At 42.9% G+C, this 24,684-nt stretch overlaps 1 protein-coding gene across 3 annotated transcripts in view; it reads right to left on the bottom strand.

The window, feature by feature from the left end:
• Positions 1–746: 746 nt before the first annotated feature.
• LOC131266963 (longitudinals lacking protein-like) overlaps positions 747–24,684 on the bottom strand; it is a 68,990-nt gene continuing 45,052 nt past the window's right edge. For 2 of the 3 annotated variants that reach the window (XM_058269668.1, XM_058269667.1), the window contains exons 7-8: positions 6,918–7,691; positions 747–4,411 (exon numbers count right to left, since the gene is read on the bottom strand). In XM_058269668.1, coding sequence (XP_058125651.1) covers positions 2,925–4,411; positions 6,918–7,691 — 2,261 coding nt within the window. In that variant the 3' untranslated portion in view covers positions 747–2,924. The remainder of the gene's footprint in view (positions 4,412–6,917; positions 7,692–24,684) is intronic. The other variant, XM_058269669.1, reaches the window with a different exon arrangement.

Raw genomic sequence — 24,684 nt, 5'->3', positions numbered from 1 at the left:
AGAAGAAACTTGTATAACGATCCCTGAAGGATATCAGGAACATGAAGGAAGGAAGGAGAGAAGGAAGGTAATGAAGGTGTAATGACGTGTATGCTGATCGACACAGTAAAGGACATACATAAAAATGATAAGAGATCTAGCAACGGTCACATAAATAAATAAAAAAATAAATGTCGACGTCTTTACAGATCTTTTCGATTTTTCTCACATTCACACATTCAACGCCTACTGGGGCAATCGCTTTCTTACAACAACAGTTCTGTTCATCCACTTTCACACAAGCTCACACTCACAACAAGTCTTAGGTAGTCACTGAATCGGGAAAGGGAGGCTTTGTGATATTTCATCACTCTAAGTCCATTGCACTTATTCGATTTTTCCGTTACAATTACACCGTAAATAAAAACAAAGTCGATTACATGGCTTGTACTAATAACTTGTTCTGTGTTTTTTGTTTTTAAATGTGTTAAACTTACGCGAATATTTTGTTCCTGCACTAATTTTACTTTCCTTTTCCCACTAACATCCGGTAAATTTTCATGATCAGCTAATCTTTTTTGTTTTGTTTTCTTTGTTTCATTTTTTTCTACCATTCTTTGTACTCATTTAGAGTTGCTCGGGTGTGTGTGTGTGTGTATGTACGAGTGTGATTTGTATAATTTGTTCAGTGTTTTTTGTAACCTTTCCAACGTTTTTCCATCGTGCAAATGATGTTATAATACGTTCACATTTACTTGTACATCTTCGAGTTCTATTAGTTACACGTTTGTAACACATAGCCGCTTAAAATATGGATTTTTTCCTGTGTCAGTTTTTTTTATGTTTTTTTTTTCGTTTTACTTTTTCTGCACTTTTCAAATTAGCACACAAATTTAACCGTGGTCCCCTCCCCCCACCCCTCCTTCAAACACGGCATCGATATTTGGCTTCATTTTGCTGCTTGTGGTGTGTGCTTAAACTTTTTCTTATCTTTTTATATATAAAATACGTGTTCTTGAGTGGCATCCATCCTATACAGAAAATAAATGTTGATGCTAATCGTTTACACGTTTGCTACCGTCACAAGGATACGACAAAGGATCATATACTTCTACACTCTCTTAAATTACATACTTTTTACTTTTTTCTCCTGTATTCAACAGTTGTTTTTGCATCTTCGCTTATATTCTTACACGCATTTTACTCTAGTAACTGATTTGTTTTAGCACGATTCTTACTCCCATTCCGACATTTGAATATTTTCATTCCTTTTACTTTCATGTGCTTTTTTTTGTATCTAACTCTCTCTGTGGCTCTTATGAAGCTCCTCCGTAAATAATTTTGTGTTCTCTTGTAAAGAACATTGCTCTCTTTTGATCTTTTCTTATAATAATATTATATTCTCTTTACGGCAATATTACATCTGCTTTGTTGCTGTTGCTTTTCTTTTCCAATGCAGATGGATTAAGGTTCAGCAAAAATAGTTACTCCTTCTGCGAATCTTAAAGATGGTATCGGGTGTTGAGCACCTTCCCATCATATTTTGCATCGCCCACAAATGATTTGTAATGATTGAAAAGGGGAAAAAACAAAAACAAATTTTTGACACAATCGATATAATACGATGCCAATCAATTCTGCCACATAACTCCATACAAACATAAAATGCACTCTTAAATCTTCCGACAGTTGTGTAATGTTGTATAATGTTAAGGAGTGAAGTTTACTTTAACACACACATTTTGATATTATTTACCATTTCATTTCTTAACAATACGTTCCAGAAATGAAAGCATTCCAGTGAAAACCTTCCATGCCTTACTTTAATCGATACGATCTGCGATCCTATGTCTAAATAAAAAATACAATAAAGTATACACACAGCACACCCTTCTTTACCCAAAGCATCTGCGGATCCGCTTCGCTGGTGTGTGTTTTTGCGTGCCAATTTATGTATCGTATAACGATAATTAGACAACTATCTCAAACGCAAATGTATGTAAATGCTGTTGTGTAAACGTTCACAGTGCAAAAACCGAACTTTGAAATGTAGCAGAACGAGAGGGGACGATCGTGTCGATAAGTTGCTCACTCCTTGAACTTAAGCTTGAAAATGGCAAACGCAACAGAGATAAAGTAAAGTCGTGAACTAAACTGCTATTCTACTAGAGACTATTATTAGCGCACACCGGGACACACATACACTTAAGCTTAAACGGTACATCAAACCGATAGATAATAGTCATAAGTAAAATACTTAAATCATTTAAACTGTCACTGATCCAGCTAGCTATAAGAAAGGAGAGCAGGTTAAAAGTAATGCGACCGGGCCACGTGACGACGGGCCACGCTCCGTACGGACGCGATCGGTCGCAGCAAATTTGGCTGTTATGCTTTACGATTTAAAGAAAATCCGGTTTCCATGGATGGCAAAATCCCCACGAATAAGGAACGAGGAATGGTTGGCAAGGAAGGGGTCGGGAAAATGTTATGTCCATTGAAGCAAAGGATACTATGATCTGTATATTTCGATTTGTTTGTGGATCTTTAAATTCCTGCAGTTATACGTTTTCAAAACGATCAAATGCGTTTTAATTTTTATGTTTTTTTAAAATGACTGGTGATCGATTTTAACCAAACGCAAACAACCAAAAACTATCCGATTCATGATCGCAACAATGAACCATTTCGTTTAGACACCTCGTTGTAAAATAATATCATTCTACAAGAGAATTGTGGTACAGAAAGTTTTCGAAAGCAAAATCTGTCCAGTGAGGTAGAAAGAAAAGTAATTTCAGTCGGTTGCACTTTGCTTCATAGGCGATGGAAAGTAATGTGAACCCTCTACGCCGGGACACACTTTTGCATCGGGGATGGTTCGAATTGATTTTGGTGGAGGCTGTTTAGGATGTGGGGCGAGAGGAGAGCCGGCGTACCGAAAAGGATTACATCGAGTCACGCGACTTGTTCGACTTGCGGCGACTCTCGAGCTGCGGCATGTCGGCGTGATGCTTGCGTATGTGTACACCGAGATTGCCACGCTGTTTGGCTTTGTAGCTGCAGTACGGACACTGATGGGACGCCTCCTTGCCACCGCACTCGACGTTCTCGTGGCGACGCAGGGTCGACTTCCAGCGGTAGCGCTTGCCGCAGTGCCGGCACACGTACTGGCGCACCTCACCATCGTCCGTGTCACTTACCATCGACGAGTCGTTGACCGTGTACTCGAACTTTGTCATGATGTTGGTGTTGGCCAGCAGCGCGTACTTGCTATCACCGACAGCCGTGTTCAGCAGCTTCGAACCACCGCTCGCACTCGAATCCGACTTCCTGCCCTTGCCACCCTTCTGCGACAGATCATCGTCATCGTCGTACATGTCGTCCTTCATATCCTGATCACCGTCCTCGTCCTCATCATCGCTCTGAGATCCGTTGTTGTCCAAGTCCGATGGGGAGGCCTTACCAGTGGCAACCAGTGCCACCGTTTGATGTTGCTGCTGCTGTTGCTGTTGCGCGGAAGTCAGATTGGTGGCTGCCTCGGAGGCCGCTGCAGCAGCCGCGACCGCGTTGCTAAAGTTTGTCTGCACCTCATCGGACAGATCCATGTCATCGATCACCGAGTAGTCGAGATCGTCGATCATGCCGGGCGGAAAATCGGCACTCTGCGAAGTATTCGAGCCGGACGTCTCGTACTCGTTCACCGCGGTGTAACGTGTGACCGAGTTGCCGCGCCCAAGGGCGGCCGCGATCGGGATTTGCTGGATGGCACTGATCGCGGTCAAACCGGCCGGGCCTCCACCACCTCCTGCCGCTATCGTGACGTGCTGCTGTGGATGCTGCTGGACCCCGCCGAGCTTACGTGAGAGCGAAAAGTTCAAAAGCTGCCGCTCGGATACGGCCACGGTGGTGGTGCTTGTTGGCACATCTTGCACCCGTGCTGGAAGACGCACTTCCTGCAGCACCGCACCGGACGATGGTGTCACTGTCGGGATGGTTAGAATCGGCAGGGACACCGTGGAGGAGGTTGACGATCCCGTACCAGCAGTGATACTGCTCTGGAAAGGGTTTTTCAAGCGCGAGTACTTGATGCGCGGATGACCGAGCGGTTTTCCCTGGGTCACAGAGACCAGCTTCTTGCCCGACATATTAATACTCGCTCCGTCCGACCCGCGCAACGAGTTGGACGACGGTACCAACTCCGGTGCACCACTACGATTCGGACCAGCATCCATTTTCATGATCGAGATAGTGGTCGGCGATCCACCGGCGTTTGTGACTATCGCTGTTCCTCCCGAGATACCGCCGCCACCCGGAGACGAGGTGATGCGCTTGCCAACGATGGCAGTCGTCGACGCAGGTGCAAGGGCAGGGACACCACCAGCTCCTTTCAATATGGCGCTCGTCGTGGTCGTAGTCTTGAGCGGTAGGATATCTGTAGTAGTAGTAGTAGCACATGCATGAGAGGTGTTCCGCCGAGACCAAGAAGACCAACGGACACACACAAGGGGACATAGCCAATAAGGAGTAAAAAAGGGGAACGGGGGAAGGAAAGAGAAATAAGAAAGAAGAAAAGATGACCATTAATACAAGTGATTCCACCACCATTTTGATGCTCGTCGGTTCTCAAACACTCGGATAGTACGAGTGCCTCAAATGGCACGCGTATCAGCAACAAACACACACGCGGATACGGAGGGTGTTTACAGGGTGGGAATTGATCTATGCGATACCAAACTCACTGCCACACAACACACAACAATCGATCGCGACGCAAATGGTTGGGGTTTTAACTTCCCCCCCTTCTGTGCTCATGCGATGCTTTCGATAAGTGTATGTATGTGTGTATGTTTATGCTAAGTGAGCTGATAGAAGTTGTGCTCAGCTCGACATAGTTAAATGCCGAACTTGCAACATTCGCACGCACAATACTCTGTAATAGAAGGATATTCTAGAGAGGAGAGCAGTGTGATTGGATTGTGTGAAATTGTAGTTTGTGTAATGTGTTTGTGTGTGTGGTTGGTGAAGTAGAGGATCTTAAATGAGTGTATTGTATACTAAATCAGTTCAGAAACGAAATTCGTACAATATGCAAAAGGAATAAAAAAAAACAAAAAGAGAAACCAGAGAAATAAAACGCATTTAAGCTGTCATGTCACAAGTCACTCAACACGATCGTTAGAAATATATAATAGAAAACATGGCTTCAAATACTATGATTAGTAAAAAAAAAAGTAGTAGAAACAAGTATAACAGAAGTAGTGGCAACGATCATTGCAAACGATAGCAATAGCATTAAAGTTGTTGTTATAATAGCAGATTAACTAGTCAAACAGATTGGTAAAATACTAGGCAAGCGCGATTAAAAGAATATGTTGTGTTTGAAAATGAAAAGGCTATCGAAAAGAATAATAAGAAGTCACGCAGCACACTAAAACAATGCTTCAAACGCAATCGTAGGAAAATTATATAGGTATAATAATAGCATTTTTAAGGTGCTTCTATTATTCACCGGAACCGAAGAATAGTAGAAACACACTTGAATGGCAACAAATTTCGATGCGTTATTGCATCGTACCAGAGTAATATGAGACTTATAAAATGATAGATTAATAAGTGAAATAACGAAATCCCACCACAGACAGTAAAGGATACCCAAGACCGACGAAATAAATCATATAAAATACCGCAATACTTCGTGATGAAATTAATATCCATAAGAGACAAACGGAAGGAGCGAAAGAAAAACGAAACAACAAACCGCCGATGTAATGTTTTATTTGATTACGATACACAGCACCCAGCAGCCCAACGAAAGAAGGTAAAAAAGTAAGTCAACAAACCACCAGTCGTCGAAAATGTGTGAAACTTTAGTAGAGAACGAAAGATAGAGAACCCGGTTAATATAGCCAACTGTATTCCCACGATTAGTCAGAAGAGATAGAGTAAGACGGGAAAAATTAATTCCCAGTCATAACAACGTTTGAAGAAACTAAAACGAATACCGGGGATTAGGTTTTACTAAATATTTTCGAACAAATACCATTCACCCAGGTTTAGTGAGTGAAAAATGCTTTAAAACAATAAAAGTACAAAAGTTCGAAAAGAAGAAATAAAAATCTTTCCTGTTTTACAAAACTTTTGCACTTTCTTTTGTTTCCAAAAAAGAAGGAAATACTGAACTAAGTAATTATTAAAACTACCTTTCCATAACGTTGTTAGTGCTAATCCAAAACCAACGAGGATAACTTTCATTTCAAAAGATAAAAGTTATTCCAGAAACAAATTCAAAACAGCACTCCTTCACAGCACTTATCACAAATTTGATATAAGACTCATTAAAGAAACATTTAAATTGTTCAAATGCAAAGATAAATGTGGAAAATCTTGTACAAGACTTCATAAATTCAAAGAAGTATATAAAACAAAATATGACAACTTAAACTTAAAAAAAACCACCACTATAAAAAGCAATAAAGTCAACATACTAAAATCACAAATAACAAAGAGAAAAAGAAAGGAGCGTTTATGTTCGTCTGTAGGTGGTTGAGACGTCATAATGGTTGTGAGAGCTATGTGAAGTGATGTGCTTGTTTTGCTTTTAGACGATAAATAATGTTTTAATTTTCCAATTCACAAAAAGTGGAACTGGAAATCCCACAAAACCATGTCCTGTTGCCAACCATGGACATGTTTTGTTGAGAAGAAAAGAAGAAAGCTAAGGTGTAAAGTGACAGATAATTGTAGTATATGTGATAATGTTGTTCGTGGTATGTAGTGCGTTTGTGGAAAACTTTCGTTTTTATTTCCTCCGGCGACTCTTCCGGTTTTGATTGTTTGAAGAGATAGTGCAAGAGAAAAGGGGGTTTAGTGTGTATGTGGTGTTGTTGTGAGCGAGAGATGTTTTCATGAGGGTGTGTTTGTTTTTTTGTTTGCATTACCGCACTCATCGAATATGTACGTCGTTGCCGTGGTTCCGTCAGGGTGCAGCTCCGTTTGCTTGATAATTTTCTCCTTCTTCAGAAGATCCTCGAGCCGCACGGTGTCGATCACGGTGGTGGTGGTGGTGTTGACAGCGTTGCTGGTGGTAGTCATGCCACTCACTCCGCTGCCACTACCGCCGTCACCGAGTCCACTACCGGTCGCCACCAGTGTAGCGCCACGCATCGGTAGCACGAGCGATCCGGATGCCGAGGACATCGGTTCCGGATCGGGATCGGCCGTGAAAAGGATATAGTTGTTGTCCTTCTTCGTGACGACGATGTTTTTGCTCTCTAGCAGACAATCGTTCAGCACGACAGGGGTGGCGTGGGTTATAAGTGCCGTAGGTACAATGCCCGAGCTGGTGGTGGTTGTGGTGGCGCTGCTGCACGTCGGTAATATGCCCGAGTCGGGGGCTAGCGTTATCGATATCGTGGAATTGCCATTACCACTACCACCACCACTAAAATTGCCGCTTGCAATCATTGCATTTTGCAGTCGAGCACTTTGGCGTAATTGAACAGGCTGTTGTTGCTGCTGTTGCGGTTGTGACGTGTTGCTTATATACGAGAGATCCTCTTCCTCAACCAACAGTGCCGGCTCGGAGGTCGTTACCGTAATTGTTCTTATCTTTTTCCCGCTGGACGTATTGCCACTTGCTGTACTTGGTTGCTGATCGGAACCACCCGCTGCGATTTTCTTTGTCAGGATGCGCACCACTTTTCGTTTACCACCTGAAAGGAAACGGAGAAGAAGGCCGTATGTTAGTGAGGCTATTGTCCCTGGAGCACTAGCAACAAACAAAAATAAAACAGCGACGAAAGGAATTATTACTGCATTCACCAACTCTACAACGTTCTATTCTGTATGCTAGTTTCAGTGTGTTCTTTGTGTAATGTTGCATTTCGAAAGGCACCTTTAACCTTTTATCAACTCTAAATGTTGTGATTTGGTACTTTATTATTTTATCGAGAAGAAAGAATCTTCTTTTGATCTCATAAAGATCATTTTAGTGATCTCACTGTGTGTAGTGTTCGTGACTGTGTTCTTTATGTTGTTCAGAATATTTGTTCACCATTTAATTTGAGGTTTTACTTACAGAAAACATACATGAAACCAAAGGCACTTTAATTAAGAATTTATGTAGCATGACAAAATGTTGCACAGTACTAGAGTTCAACGTTGATAAACCAAAAGTAAGATGAAACGAGACGGCACGAAAAACAATGTTTACTTTTACTTGAGTCAACCGAAACAGAAACACAACATTCGGTTTAAACATCGAAAACGTGATAAAAATTGCATAGCAAACTTTTACTCCATATCAAAACTAGAAAAAGAAAGCGACATTGCATGAGGTTGACTGCATTGGTGATTAAATTGTAGTTTGATGTAATGTAACATTATTGGGGCATTGGGAAAAAATATTACGTAGGTGAATACACAATTACGAACAGAATAGTATCATGAAATAAGGTTGACTCTTATGGCGATGATTTTTACAAGCAAAATGGAAAAAAGCAACATTTCGTTGGCCGAAACATGTGACAAATATTTACAAAATGTGTGCCTTTTCAATTGCTATCCTTTTTATGGAAATAATTTACACAAAATGGCATGAGATGGGTTTTAGAAAACGATCTTTCAACATGTACACTACGTGGGACAGTCAACAGACTGACGATTCAGACGGTTGGTTATCCACTTATGACCGTACAAATGAGGTGCTTGTTTCCACTATATTACCCCTCTTCACACTATTAGGAACACCGCGTACCAATCCGACCAACCAGCCCGAGATCTTGTTTACAAATCTATTTTTGTTTGTTGCTTAAGTCTCTTAGAACTACCCTGAATGTTGTTAGGCGACCAAATGGCGTTGAGTGTGAGTTCGTTACCAAAGGGGGAAGGAGAAGATACTGATAGGTGTTGGCAATGAAGGAATTGAAAGAAGGGGGTAAGCCAGAAATGGAAGATGGAAGTTGCAGTCAATAGCATAGACACACATTGCAAATGAGAAGAGCATGATTGGGTGTTGGGGGAATGAAAAAAGGATACCGATGATGGGCACACAGCTGAATATTGACAGGGGAATTTTATTTACACTTTCTGTAGCGATGATCAAGTCTGATGGTGTAGTTGCATTGTGGCGCGCGCGATCGTGTATGGTGAAATAAATGGATGATGTAATGAAGATAGATGGATAAAGGCCAAACCCGAAAGCAAATGGTTGTTTCGATATTTCATTTTATTTTACGGTAACTGCAAGAAGACATTCGAAATAGGCGGAGAAGAAGTGGGAGGGGGAAGAAACAGATTGTAGCATAGCAAATACGCGATCACTGATCCCCGCAGGCAAAGACGATCGAATTCGAACTTATTTTAATACTTTGTTGCCTTTTCCTCGACACCAAGCTGTCGTGTGTATCAATCCAGCAAAGGGCGAGTATATTCATTTAGCCGACACACACACACACACACGATGGACACCTTCGATCGTATCTTGCGTATGTTGTGCAACTGGCTTACGACGTGATCGTGGCGTCTGCAGCGATATGTACAGTGCGCACAGAACAATCATGGGCCGTTGTCCACACTTCCGCGTGTGGAGTGTACTGCCACGTAGGAGTGTACTTTTTTTTCGTAGGTCGTATCAGACCCTACACCGGTACCAATTCGTTGGTTTATTCGACTTGGGTGGAACGCTCGACGCTTCTGCCGAGAACGTTACATTTCTGACACTTTTTTTCTTCCGTTTCTCGGCTTCCTGAAGGGGGCTTAATTAGATGCTTTGTAGTTTCCAATGTCCACTTCGTAGTAGGTACTGTCAGTTAAGCTAGCGAGCGACGATGGTTCTAACATTAACGAGTCCCGAGTCTCTCTTCCTTCGTCTGCCATAGGTAACAGAATCACAGGGCATGAAGCAAAACCGGAAAGTAGAAAGAGAAAAAACAAGAAAAGAATGTTATTTATTAGAAAAGATGAACACTTGAGTATCGTTTGTTTAACAAACAAAACGCTACCACCAGACGAAGTAAAAACAGCACAGACAAAACATTATCAGCGTAGATATTAATACAAACCTTCACGAGTAAAGTAACCATCGAAAAGATTGACTAGAATCGAGGAAGACCCAAAAAATCAGTTGCCCAAACCCACACGAACACAGAACAACCCAAGGTCTAGTAAGTTTTTTTTTGTTTTTTTTTTGGCATCAGCTATTCCTGTATTCTGTTTATCGTTTGGTACTTATATGGCGATTTTCATTACTTCACTTCACTGACTACGGTTGGTTTAGAGATTTCGTTTTGTTTTGTTTCCTATTCTTCAACAACGGCACCTTACAAAAACCATTTACACAAACCTACCAGCAATTGATTTCACCGTTTTCCAACGTTTATTTAATCTATCCTGCGTTTTACTACTACCGGCTATATAATCGTATGATTCTCACTGCACTCTCAAACATAACAACAACTGGACGTGGTAACACACCACACCACAAAGAGTTCCATGAGGTTTTATGACATTTTTAATGTATATATGTATATGTATATATCACACATTCTACTAGGTAATCGTTTCACCTTTTTTTAACCAAAGGTATATTTTGTTTGCTTCCCTTCCATCATTCCATATTCAGGACTAGATTTTTCGCTAAGGTTGTTCGTTGAAATTTTGTTGTTACGTCAATTTTTTTACATTGTCTGCTGTTTTCACCTTTCCCTTTTTAAGGATCTACAACACGTACTAGCAACCAAAAAGATTTGAAACTGACAGACACAGGACATTCGGCCTCACGGTACGACTGCGAATCTTTGTATGCCGTGGACTTATCATCACTGTTGACTCAACCTTACTAAAGCACCTCCCCAACCACCCTTTCTCCTTCTCTACCTAAACAATAAATAACAATTTCTTCTCCCCCGATCCTCGCACGACACTCCAACGCAAGACTCGATAATCACTCGTTCGCGGTGTGTAAGATAACTAAAACAACACACCAGAGCATAACAATAATAGAAAGAAGGGGGGAAAACAGCTTGGATCCAAGGGGGTTTTCCGTTACCGCAGATGATATGTAAGCAATGATCGAGATCGTTCACCCAAGTATAACCCGCAGATCAGGTGGCTTCCTGATCTTGGTGCATCGTTTCCACAAGCTGAAACCGAGAAAGAAGACTAGGCGGGGGGTGAAGTGCCGGCTGAGAGCACTTATCATAAGAGTAGATCATACTGGACACAACCAATCTGCGAGTGTGTAACGATAAAAATTAATAACAAATCAATCGCATTACCGATCGAAAGATGGTCTTTTTGTTTGGCAAATATATGTATTAGCAGAGAATGGTGTTACATCAGAACAACACCTTCTTCTACCGAGCATTTTTTTTTGAGCATATCAGCGCAACACAGCAACATCGTTCAATGCAACATCAGCAGCAGTTGAGTGCTGCTGCTGCTCGTGCTGCTGATGATGTTGCTGCTGCAGCAGTGATTGCTGTTAGAAATAGTACTTAATGCAAACGCCAGACTCAAGGTGTCGTTTTAGGTGCGACCCTTGCGAAAACGCTTTCCCGCACATGACGCAACGAAACTTCTTCATGCCACCACATTCGTATCTGTAACGAGAAAAAGGAAGCAAGCAAACGTTAGTCGGCTTAAGTTGGGAGACAACTCTAGAAATGAACGATCAAAAGATGGTTCGAATTTAAATGCTGCAAGGATGAGATGAAAACGAATATACACACTCCACCAGCTGGTTGATCGACGATCCTCACCTGATGTGCCGCTGCAACGAGCTGGCGTCCTTGTAGTTCTTATCACAGTTTCGTCGCGGACACTGGTACCGCCCGCTGGCGTTGAGAAACTTGGACAGATCGGAAAACTTCACGTCGTACAGGAAATCGTTCAACTGCAGCTGGAGACTCCGCATGGTGCCACCACCGGCACTACCACCACCGGCGCTACGGCACCGACTGTTACCTGCCCCGGTGGCCGTCACCGTTGTCTCCGATGCCCCTGCCGCTGCCCCCGTCGACACCAGCGAGCCTGCCGGTGACGTTTTGAAGGACTTCTCCATCAAAAGCCCTACAGATTAGAAGAAATGAAAAACGAATCCGGAGGGACCGTGTTCAACAAGTAACCTTTGCGCACACTGAACAGAGAGGCGTGACACACACACACGCACACAGAGACAGTTGGGTGGGGTTCAAGGAGGGGTGGAAAATATACTATTGTAACGACGACGACGACGACGATTGAGAAAACAGTAGGATTTTTTTTCGTGTTTTAATCTAAACTAGATCTAATACACAACGAATGGAACATCAAGTGAAAGGGACACAGAAACAATCCCTGCGTTATGTTGTAACGGTTGTGTTCAAACCAAAAATTGAAAACAAATATCTGTAAAGATCCATTTTTAATAACTTTTCGCTTCTTGACCACGCACCACAAATATAAGAATTTTCTTGACGAGTTGTTTGTTGGTCAAACAAAAAAATTAATGAATGTTTGTGTGTGTGTTTGTGTGTTGATGGTTTTCTTTGCTCTCTATCTCTCCATTAGAAAACACTAAGCACTAAGTAAAGCGACACTATTATTAGATCCTATCATCATGAAATGAAAAATTGGATATTCACGTGAAAGTGTTATCGATCATTTTTGCTAGCAGATGAAAACAAAAATGGCAAACAAGCCACACGCAATAAGGACAAACCAACGGCGGTGGTAGGAGGGCCTGGCGCTTGCCAAGATCTTGCAAAAACAATAGAACAAAACACACACACAATCGCGAAAAACCATCACACGCATGCGTGGGTAGACTTTAGAGTTGGAATGTGGTTTTTAACGGATTAACTAAAAGGACACTTATGGCGGTGTGGTTGTGGTGGTGGTGGTTGTGAGCAGAGAGCGAGTACTAGCATTTTTGTGATGTGTCGTTTTTATGGGTTTTTTTGTTCAGCAATTGGCGGCGCGTACATTATCGTACATATTTACTAATCACTAAAAGAACACGCTAGTATTTCTATCGCCTCTATTATTTCTGGCAGCTACACACACACACACACACAGAGTTTCTGGTGAAGAACCACGTGTGCTTCTCTTAAGAATGGGAAAAATTAACGTTCGCAGAGGCCAAACAAAAATTACATAGAATGATGATAATGCTGCTGATTTTGGACAGAGCCGAAAAGAAATGAACTGCTACCGAATTAGCTGTATTTTTGATGAGAAGGGAAGCTGGAAAAAAACTGAAAAAAAAAAAAATTTGGTAATTAACCGTTCACATAAACTCGACACATTATGGCCTACACCCATCCCCGATTCCCGCGTCTACCCAAAAGGTTATGATAGGGAAAGGCCCTCTACGGCCCATCATAATGGGGAGGGGTTCGTCGTCCAGGAAATAAAAAGTCGTCCCACTTGGGAGACACATTGGTTAGTTTTTGCTTAGGAGTTCATCCATAAAATAATTTGGCGCATGTTTATTGGTATATGGTTCATTGTTCGCTTTTTTACTCGCTTAACCTTTCCTCTTTGACACTCTCCCTTCTCTATTTCATCTATGGTTTCGCACTCGCTGCCCTGTCTAGTAAACCTAATACACTAAAGAACTATAATATCATATATGTTATCGCCACAAAAGCAAAAGAAAAAGAATCTCTCTAGGGTGACTCCCTTTGGCAACCTCCGTTCGCCGTCACTTAGGGCACTAAAGGAAAGTAAGAGAACTAACTTAAGTGGTAGATGAAGAAAAGTGTTTTTGTTTAAGTTAGGTTTTCGATACACAGCAGAAGAAGATAATGAGATGAGTGGTTTGCTGTTTTGAGTAAATGGTAAAAGCGCTTCGTAGGGCAAATATCGTTTTCATTATTACTTCTAAGTAGCCGTTCGGTTGTTGGACACACGCTTGTCTGTCTTGTGCGAATCATGGTCCCACCGCTTTGATAGGTGTCCCAATACTTGTCAAAAAAAAGATACAAAAAATATATATGGCAATCTGTTATCGTTCACCACCTCGATCGTATCTTCGCAGTGATGTAAAGAATACTAAAGTACGTACAATATCATTAAAAAATTAGTTATATATAAGAGATCTCCTAAGCCTTGCGCATAGATCGTCATGTAGTAGAAATAATAATGTGCGCAGTCACGTTTGTCCTGTTGTACTGGTTGTAAAAAAAAAAGTTCAAAAATTAAAAGCCAAACGATATCCGACCGAATGGATTTTTCCTAACGCTAACGCCCATCCCCCCTTTTCTTCCTATCCCTGACAATGTTACACAACCTAGTGGTGGCTTGAATGGCAATATTTGTTGAATTTGGTATAAAATAATTGTATCTTCTAGGTGTAAAAAAAAAAATCTTCCCTCGCGGTGCCTCATAATTTCTTGTAAACCATACCAAAGTTTCGTTTCGTTGGAACAACACACTTGATGGCACCAAACTCCTTCGCTCCAGTGGAACACGGACACTAATTTGGATCAATGATTTGGTATATGACGTACGGAGGAAGTTCCTAACCGCAAATGGCACGTGAAAGGACTTCAAAAGACGGAAGACACACACACGCGCGCGTTTTAAAATCGTATCACTTAGTGGTGTGTCATTAAAAGGTAAAGAAAATAACTAAGACTAAGTACGTAGACAAATGAACGGTCTCGCAGAAAACTGGTGCCGACGCCACAAAACGCGAAAAAATACAATAAATCATGAGATACAGCTTAAAAGTTGGAACGTATCGTTGCGATTGAAAATGAATGGAGGTATAACCCTTTGCGGCGGCAGTGACAGAGACGTGAGACGATAGAGAGCAAGCCAGTTTGTGACAGTGAGTAAAAGTTCCGACAACACACACAACACACAAAACGATGGCCAACGATCCCTTATCCCTTGCTTGGCGAACGAAGCAGGAATAGTTGGTACTTCTATATCCACAAATGGCACGGCGTAGTGTTTCGTCAGCGTTAGTATGTCACCGTTCTGAGCCAGCGTATCATACTTGTCTCTTCGTCTCCGTCTTTCCTATCAATTCGCTCTGGCAGGCGCTCATTGCATCGGCGTGGGAACATTCTTCAGTGCGTAGTCGAAGAAGAGATTCTTGAAGTTTTGGTACATCGTCGACTGCGCGCCATCCGCGTCCGTCATCACCTCCTGCTTTACCATGAGCGCATCGACGGAAAACTTGCCATCGGCACTGTCATCCGGCCCATCGCCACCGTTCGTTGCACCAGCGGCAGCAGCAGCGGCCGCCGCTGCAGCCGCCGCAATGGTGGCCAGATTGCCCCCACGGCCTTTGCCCTTCGCCATCTTGACGTACTTCTGGTGGTGCTGTTCCTCGTTCTCGGTGCCACTGCCGGAACCGCCGGCATCACCATAGCTGCCACCACCGGTCCCACTACCGCCACCACTAGCACCCCCACTGCCTCCACCACCGCCCGGCTTCACTATCGGGCCCGGGTCCATCTGGATGCCGTGCTTGGAGGCCATGTGGCGCACCAGGTGGTACTTGCGCCGGAACTTGGACTCGCAGTGATCGCAGTGGAACCGGGGCGGAATGCCAATGCACTCGTCGCGCATGTGCCGCTGCAGGTGCCGCTTCCGGAGGTAGCTCTTGTCGCAGACCGAGCAGCGGAACCGCTGCAGCGTGATGTCGAGGAAGTTACTGTACAGCAGGTTGGTGGACATTTTATAATCTACATAGTTTAATGAATTATTTTGTCACCCGATTTCCAAACGACGATGGTGTCGATGATGATAGGTGTAGCGATGCACGGTGATGATAGTGATGATGATGATGACGACGACGACGACCACACATATGATCGGGGGGTATGAATTAAATCACACACACGCACACAAATCATTTTCCGAATCATGCGCGGCCCAAAACGGAAAGGAAAACCAAACCGGAAAGGTCACCGAAGGAAAGAAAAAGAAGTGGAAGAGAAAAGAAAACAACAAAATGATACTATCGGCTTTGAATGAAACCCATAAGGATAACGACAAATGTCTTCTGCTCAGCTGCACGGATGCACACACTATCCTCTACCTAAGAAAGATACTGCTCTTTGTTTTTACTTGAAAACTATCTCTCATACGAATACTGGTAGTTCTTTACTGCTCGGTACACGTACAAAACACCCTACGGTGCCCCTTGCTAACGGGGACGCAGAGGTGGGAAACTGGGGGAGGGTTCGACACACATTCCCAGGGTAATAAACCGCCACAAGGCGGGGGTGTTCGACAAGAATCGCAAGGGAGCAAACAAACGAATAAAATGAAAACAGAAAAAAAACTAAAAATATGGACAAACACAAAGTACTAAACTAAACTAAAATCATACTAACTAACGTCGATTCGAACGAACAGTTGTCGTTTGGAAAAACAGAAGGGCGACAGCCTCATTTGTAACGCTAACCGTGCAAAAACGAAAATACAAAACTACTCTATACTGGGTAACAACTGAACAATTCAACTAAACATAAGAAAAAAATAAACTATAAAAAATGTATAACTGCTTAACCAGAGATGAAGGACAACGAGAAAGAACGACCGGTCGAAAACACGCATCGATGGGTGAAAAAAAATAGAGAACATTAAACGAATAGGCGGAAGCGAAATTTGCGCGACCAAGACGGAGATACACGTTGAAGGAGATCATATTGGATGTAGTTCACAATTGAGAAACGGACTATTCTGTACCACAGTTCTTGTATTCTTCTCTTCGTTGTACAATTGCTTTTTATTAACTAGTTTCTTTTTTTCCTGCCGTTTAACAGAGCTCAACAACATTAATTTTTTTTTCTTACTGAAACCACAGTAAATTCTTGACAAAAGCGATCCCGGCTTTTATTTTCCGACTTGGGAAAGGTGGGAGAGTTACACAGTGCGGATTTCCTTCCGGCAACTTTATCAATAACAAAAATTTCCAACAAACAAGGAAAGGAAGTTGACCCTTGACTCCACTTCCATTGAGATTCTACAAAGGCGATCTTCAATACGATCGTGTGTTTTACCAGATTTTACACATTCTTCTTGTGAATGCCATGCTTCTGCTTCAGGTGTAGCTTCAAATCGTACCGCCAGGAGCAGGAAAATGAGCAGTATTCACACCGAAATCGCTTGCTACTGCTGGCCAGGGTGGCGGTGGACGTAAGGCTACCACCACCAGCCCCGATTGTGGCGCTCACATCGGCCTGTAACAGGCCAGAGGTGACGACTTTAATTCTCCCACTAAGCCCCCGGAGTGCTCTACCTCCGCCATCTTGGACAACGATGTCACCCAGCCGTTTGCTACTACTGACAGCGGCGTCGTCCTCGGTGGACACCGGGGCAGTAGTTGTGGAAGGACAGGCGCATGCACCATGCGCCTGATGTGCGGCCAAGCGGCAGTAGCAAGAATTCACTCCGTATCGCCGACCATCGGCCGCTTTCTTTCTACTATCGCCACCAGTGTCAGCTGGCATCGACCAGCACGAGGACGACGAGGAGGATGACGAGGAGTTTTTCTGCGCCGGTGCTGGCTGTAGCGGTTGCCTCTGATGCAAGGATGCTGGCGACGTTGCGAACGTCTGAGACCCCACCACCACCGGCAGCGGCGGCGGTGAAGTAGACGACAACGAGGACGTTAGCAACAACGCTTCGGTGACAAGACTGGTGGAGTGTTGGTGGTGGCTGTAGGCGGACATCATCATGTCGGTAATTGCACCTACCGAGGAGAAAAAAACAAAGAGAGGGAGAGAGTGGAAAAGGCACTGATGTGTTGTGGTACAACGGAAGCGACCCCTAAGATTGATCTTTTTAGCGATGTGATCTGATCTTATGACCAAAAAATCCCACAGCGGAAGGAAGTAAATAGACGCCCCTCCATTGGTGGGTAAAAATTACACAAAATATGACTCTTTCTTCTTCTCTCAAATGAATTAAAATATTCGTTTGACGTAAATAAATTAAACTATTGCAAATACTTTTAAAATGCAGCTCAAATCTGTGTGTGTATTTGTGTAGAGGAGGGGTTGGGGAGAAGGAATAGAAATCTAAGCATAAGAAAGTTTCCTCCCACCGTTCTCCTCCTTTATCCATTAAAAATCATATAAAAAAAGGGAAAAACCAACACTCATTACAAAAAAGATCGTGATGTGAGCGGGCCTTAGTAGTGTGCGCCAAAGTGCAAACAACAATTGGATGGGGAAAGAAAAACAAACACAGCCAACCGAAACAGAATTAGAAAGAGTGATATAATGGAATATTGAAAATAAAACAGAGGAAAAAAAAAGAAAAGATACAACCATAGCTTATGATTTATGCTTTTTGTTTAGCACAACAAGAACATGGGGGATGGAAACAAGGAGTTATCCAACATGAACACCATCCATCCGCCTACCCACTCCCCCCAAAGGCTGAGTAGTAGTAGAGTCTGCCACCATACAGCGAAAAGTATCCTGATTTGTGGGTGGGCGTTGTGTTTGGGGAATTGTGTTTTGTTTGGGGATACAAAAGGGATATGCAGAGAAAACAAAAGAAAAACAGGATGCATCGGTTAGGAGACACCACCAGGAATACCCCTACCTATACACATTACATTAAACGCTCCGATACCGGCAAGTGTGCCTTTCTGTACACCACAATCTGTGCTCTCTTTCTCCCTCTCTTTCTCAACGTCTTAAGTAGTTCTACGAAGATAACTAGTGGATTTGCTTTGTACAACCAATATGATCTCGCTTGGACGTATTTCGCGCGTCCCGATGTCACGGGAAACAACAGACAAGTAGGTGGGGGCCAAGAGAGAAAATGAACAGAAACACAACATCTACAACATCCAGGGGAATTCTCTTCTCAACCGGACTTGATCGAAGGCTTGATTCGCAGTGGTTTTTTTTTGTTTCAACAAAATTTCTTTTATTATCTCTGTAACCGTTTTACAAATATGTGGTGTTTTTGACGCTTGCAGCAAGTGATTCCCTGTGTTCCGCGACTATATTTACATTTCGTTCTTCTATTTGCGTAAATAACCACAAAAAACTCGCATCGCTCTCCCACTGCGCTCTGCTTTGTTCGTTTTTGGTTCTAAAGGATTGTTCTACTAGTTAAGCCCTCGCCGGTCTCCGATCCTTCGGATCAAGTAGTTGGAATGTCCATATCCACCCACAATATCTAAGTTGGGTGGTATTAAGTGTCCACTTGGTGGTGGTTATAGTATTCCTCCTCCTCCTCCACCTCCTCCATTACAGTAGCTTCACGAGGATTCGAAGCCGGTGGCGGCAACGAAGGCGGCGGCAGCAGCGGCCGCACAGTGCGATTTGGTGTTGGAAATATGTGCCTTCAGGATGTCCTTGCGCGAAAAGCGCTTGCCACATTTGAAGCAGCCGAACTGCTTGGCCACACCGCACTCGTACTTCATGTGCCGTTCGAGCGTGTACGAGAGGGCGTAGGCACGCGGACATCGGGGACACTTGAAAGCGGACGGTGACGACGCTGACGAGGAGGAGGAAGTATTGGAGGACGAGCTGGCCATTGCAGTTGAGCCGTGCGAGACGGTGACAGCGCCACACCGTCCGCTGGTGTCGCTTCCGGCACACATCATACCGGGACAGTTGGAACCACCATCACCACCAGTGTCGATTGCAGTGCCACCGCCTTCCTTCTCTTCACTCCCGCAGGTCACTTCCAGGCGATTCTGAGCTGCCACCGCAGCGGCCGCACGCAACGTCGCCTTGAGGAGCCGCTGGGTGCTCGTGCGCGGACACACACTACTGAAGTCGCACACCGACGACATTATGCAGGACGGTGCCATTGGCGGTGGCGGCAGTGGCAAGTGCGTCTTTGTCTCACTCTGGAGCAGGCAGCAGGAAGAAGGTCGTTCGCTGTCATTCGAGGTCGATGATGCTGTCCGCGGTTGGAATGCTAGAAGTAGAGAACAATCGTGTCGCGGGAGTTCGCGGACCGATCGCCGGGTGGGTGGAGAGAGAGAAAAGCGAACAAACGGGATAACTCGACCTGTTGGTACAACCAGGGGGAAGAGTGTAACGGTGTAGCATAATATAAGGATAAAGGGAGGAACGAACGATCGAACAGACGAACTAACGAACGACCGAACGCACATACACACAAACGCACACGAGGACGACCCGTGCTAGCACACATACACACGCACACACACGCGAAAACACGGCTTGGATGAGGCAAAACAAATTAAACAACTCGGGCATGGTAGATTTTCGTTGCAGAACTCAAAGGATTGCTCGAGACGACACGACAGAAAAAGGACGAACGGAAGGGAGTGAAAAGTATAGGAAAGGTTTAAGCCAGATGAGTGTGTTTGTGTGTATGTGGGTGGCAGGGTGGAAACATTAAATTGGATTTCAGATAAACTATTCTTTCCACTTAAATTGTGCAGTAAGAGAATTCTACACCTTAACTGAAAGTTCCAAAAATATGGCGGAGTCTGCTATAGTCGTGATCGCGTAATGGAAACATTATTTACAGTTTATTCAAAAATATAGCATATCCAAGAGTTACAAAAGAGTAACATAAAATTTAAAACCAAATCAACGATCTATCACCACTAAGGATTGCTCTAAAAGAGAGTTGAGTTTTGTTGGAAACGAGAAAAGATACGATCCGCGATTTTCAGAAACAATATTTTTTCAATACTTTAAAAGTGAATAATTGCCGACACAGGAGAACACACACCCACACACCCAAGACTAAGGGAAAGGCGGAATTAGGAAGGCGATTTAAGGAGCAGAGAGACTTTTAACAAGATTCAGTTACAAAATAAAGTACACAAAAAGGACATAACGAATTGTAGCAGTGTTGGCGAGTTTTTTTTTGCGAGCGAGCGTACGCATTTCTCCTTTAGAAATGGATGATTTGGACAGAACACTTTATCGGGTGACAAAAAAACATGACGTGTGGTGGGAGGATTATGGCGGGGGTATGGAGAAATGTTAAAATTGATTTTTGAAGAACAGAAACTTGAGAGAATTGTGTGCTTTGGGGCAAAATAGTATCACAATAACTCATAAGAGGAGAAAATAACCCGGAGGAGCGCCAGTGATAGGGCAAATGGAGGCGACTTTTACTCCTTTTTCTACTCGAGAGAAACATATGCTCGCTGGTGTCGTAAATTGCAATCGTTAAAGGAATTGGATATGCACCATTAAAAGAGACTATTCTTGGCCGAAAAATTCCCCCACCAGACGAATGTGATATTATTATTACCTCACTTTTCACACCCACAGCCAACGATTACACCCAAATCGGACAACAATACAATCGCACACGTATTTGTTTTTGTTTGATTTGTAAAAATGTTCATAACTTATTTTATTGACCTTCTTTTGTGTTGTTACTGCTTTTGCCCCGTTTCCCAACATATTTCCCCAATCTAATGCGAGCCTCCTGGTTTTTTTTATGAGAAGTAGAAAAATACTTGTCGGCAATATGTGGTTTCTGTCATACAATCCATTTTCAGTTTTTTACTTTCGCCGACGATCGTTTTATCAAAACCGATGAAGTTACACCAAACTACCCGTATCAATGTTATTGCCGGGAGGAAAATCTGAGGAGAAACAGAAACGGTCCAAACACTCCTTGTCCCCCGTGAAAATGTGCATGGAAAATAGGGCGGGGCGCAATTCAGGCCCAAACGAGTACCATAAAATTCCACTCTTCACAAGGATTTTATAATAATCCCCACTACAACACAGCAGAATAGAAATGCAAATCAGTATGAAGTTGTTTCCTTGACCTATTGATGGACGGTAGAACATTTTATACGATCAGGGATCAGCCTTTCGTTTTGTAGGTAATGTTATATTGAGACCATAAAAATACACATTTGGAAAGTATTTTCCAATGATGTGTCCTGACCTAATTTGTGGTGCTCTCTGACAAGGATAATTATCCTGGATAAAAACAAACATAGGACGCACATAAACAGCGTAAAAGGAAATACCCTTGCTCCTAAATGATCAGCTTTAAACAATCACAAAGCATCGCCCGCAGCTCCAGCCATAACGAAAACATTCAATTTTGAAATATGCAAATGAAAAATGTTTTCAAATAAAAAAGCCTCCGATGGTTTTGTGCCATTACAATCGTTTGCCATGCCTACACAATATACTCAACATAGGCATATACAAAACAACGACTAGAAAGCGTGTTGTAAACTAGACAAACCCTTCAATTCATGAGAGGCAATTCAAATTCCTACCTAAATTCTTTACCAATCGCTGGCAAACTTGCAGAAAAGATTCCCAGAGCTCCCCCATAATGGACCGAACTTGCAGCGCCTGAAAGCTGTGATGTATCTAATAGGACAATAAATGTCTACCTCGGGCGGCACCTTGTCGCCGAACGAGGCAACAAAAGCAAGTGTACTCCTAAGGACACACCTTTCTTTAAAACACACTTTTCGCGCGCCTCTGTGCTTCCACCATAAATGTCCATGCGTATAAACCACGAAAAATATTACACTCCTGGCAAACGTACGCCCTGAAGAAATGAGGAAGGAGAGCTGCAATGTCTCCCCACCGCCGTGACACAAGGAATTTGATTTGAGCTCAATCACAACCTCGCGATCATTTTACACATCCGAAGGACGCAGCACCCAACAAACGCACCTCCGCGGGGAACTTGTAAATAGAGGCAAAATTTGCATAAATCGGCGCCTATTGCAGCAGCTTTTGCTGTGCCCGTAACGCGAAATTTACGATAAGTGCACACGATCATTTGGGATATCAATTGCGCGGCATAATGCTGACTCTAGCTGTACTGACCACTGGAAGGATTGGTCAAGGCGCCGAGAGCCTCAAATTGTAAGCTCATTATCATTGCATGCGCCGCGCGTGTAGAAGAAAACGAAATCTATTTGAAAACCCGCACCACTTGGCTTCAGAGGATCACGATTCCAAAATCCATCGATTACCAGCCACAAATGAGGGCGCTTATAAATGTCAATCTTCATAAATTTGACTCCATAATGTCAAACCTGCGATTGTCAGTGATTGTAATAAATATTCCTAGGACCGAATCAACTAGTCGATCGTCGATCCGGGGAAGATAACTTGGAAGCACGAAGCGTTTCTATTTTAAACTCTTGTCCAATCACATCCACTTGGAATGCTATGACGTTCAGCGTGAAACAGTGGGAAAAGTTTGCATATTTTAAACATTTGTCATGGAATGAAATATGTGCAGGCAATAAATTTTAAACTGCATCACTGTGAGAGTTGCTAACAACGACCTGTCCCACGAAAATACTATTTTTATGATTTTATCAAACCAGTGCACAAAACTGAACTATTAACTAGCTCGTTTCTGCTTGCAAATGAAAACTGACAACTTTTGTCCAACATAAACATTCCTCTTGCTAAAACCTGACATCATTCAGCTAATGAATTTATAATTTTTCTGGCTTGCACTGAAGCCGCAAAGGTTGAATTCTAACTGAATGTAAACTCCCACATTTTATTCCCTCCTCCATGGAAACATGTGCGATGTTTCGTTTTTTGTATTGCCTTGCCATATCAAGTAATCAATCGAATATACTTACACTTTTCCATTCCTTCCTCAACGTTTCTGAAGCGGGTTTCTCGTTCTATGTCTTTCCAATAACGCATCGACCGACCGGCAAAGATCTTTCCATACCAAATGCGATCATCGAGTGAGCGGAGAGAGAAACCGAAACCGTCGTGGTTTTGTCACAGTCAAAAGTCGGTCAAAACGTCGTCAATCTCGAATGTGATTTCTTGCCAGTCGTCTAAACTTCGTCCGTGTCTTACATGGACAGATAAAGCAGAACACAATCATCAGAAACGATTATGTATAAGTGGAACATCTCTATACGAAACAAATGAAAATATCTGAACATTCAAAATGTAGATCGTGTAATGCTGCAAAATCGCAGTTAAAAAGTGTAACTTCTATTCCAACAAACATAAAAGGACGTTTTTGAACAAAAATCAGTCGTAATGAAATAATAAAAAATGTAGCAATAAAAATACGTTTCATTTTTTCAAACATATCACGGGATATAATTTTGTGACATTCAAACAACCTGTTTTCTTCGACGTTGAATTCGAGAGACAGTTTCCATCCTAAATAATTCCACCAGTTAAATAAGTTTGTCCAGTACATGTGTCGATAGATACTTGTCCGTGTTTTTGGAAGTTTTTGAATGTCAGTTGAGGATGACAATTCAACAATAGGATAGGTAAAATTGAAAGGGGACGATGTTAACATAAGGGATAGGAGGAAAAAAGGACGGTGGTAAAGGGATAGGCTGAAATGCATGATTGTGGTGGAATATAAATGCATCCAGGGATGGTATCTTCTATCCTAACCATAAAGATATTCTTCCTCCGCAACGATACTATTGCAATGGAGGAAATATACTTACCTGCCAACGATGAACTACCTGACACACACATAACTACACCGCTTCCCACACACCACACCGATCTCCATCCGACGATCCAGAAGATGTCCTCGCCTCTCGCCGGGTGGAAGCAAATCCCCCAAAGGTGGAATGGAAGTGGTGTTATCATAAGACTAAAAGGGGGCTAATTCTCCATACCGTTACTCTTTTTTTCTGGTTAGCAAAAAAAAATTGCTACGCGATGTTTGTTTGAAGTATAAAAACATTACCCAAGGACTGCCACCACATTGGGGGCTCGTTATTGCACCGTTTTGCTTGATGTCAAAATTTCGCAT

The sequence above is a fragment of the Anopheles coustani genome, chromosome 2 (assembly GCF_943734705.1).
Source record: "Anopheles coustani chromosome 2, idAnoCousDA_361_x.2, whole genome shotgun sequence".
NCBI classification, from domain to species: domain Eukaryota; kingdom Metazoa; phylum Arthropoda; class Insecta; order Diptera; family Culicidae; genus Anopheles; species Anopheles coustani.
This window is presented reverse-complemented; position numbering and strand designations above follow the sequence as displayed.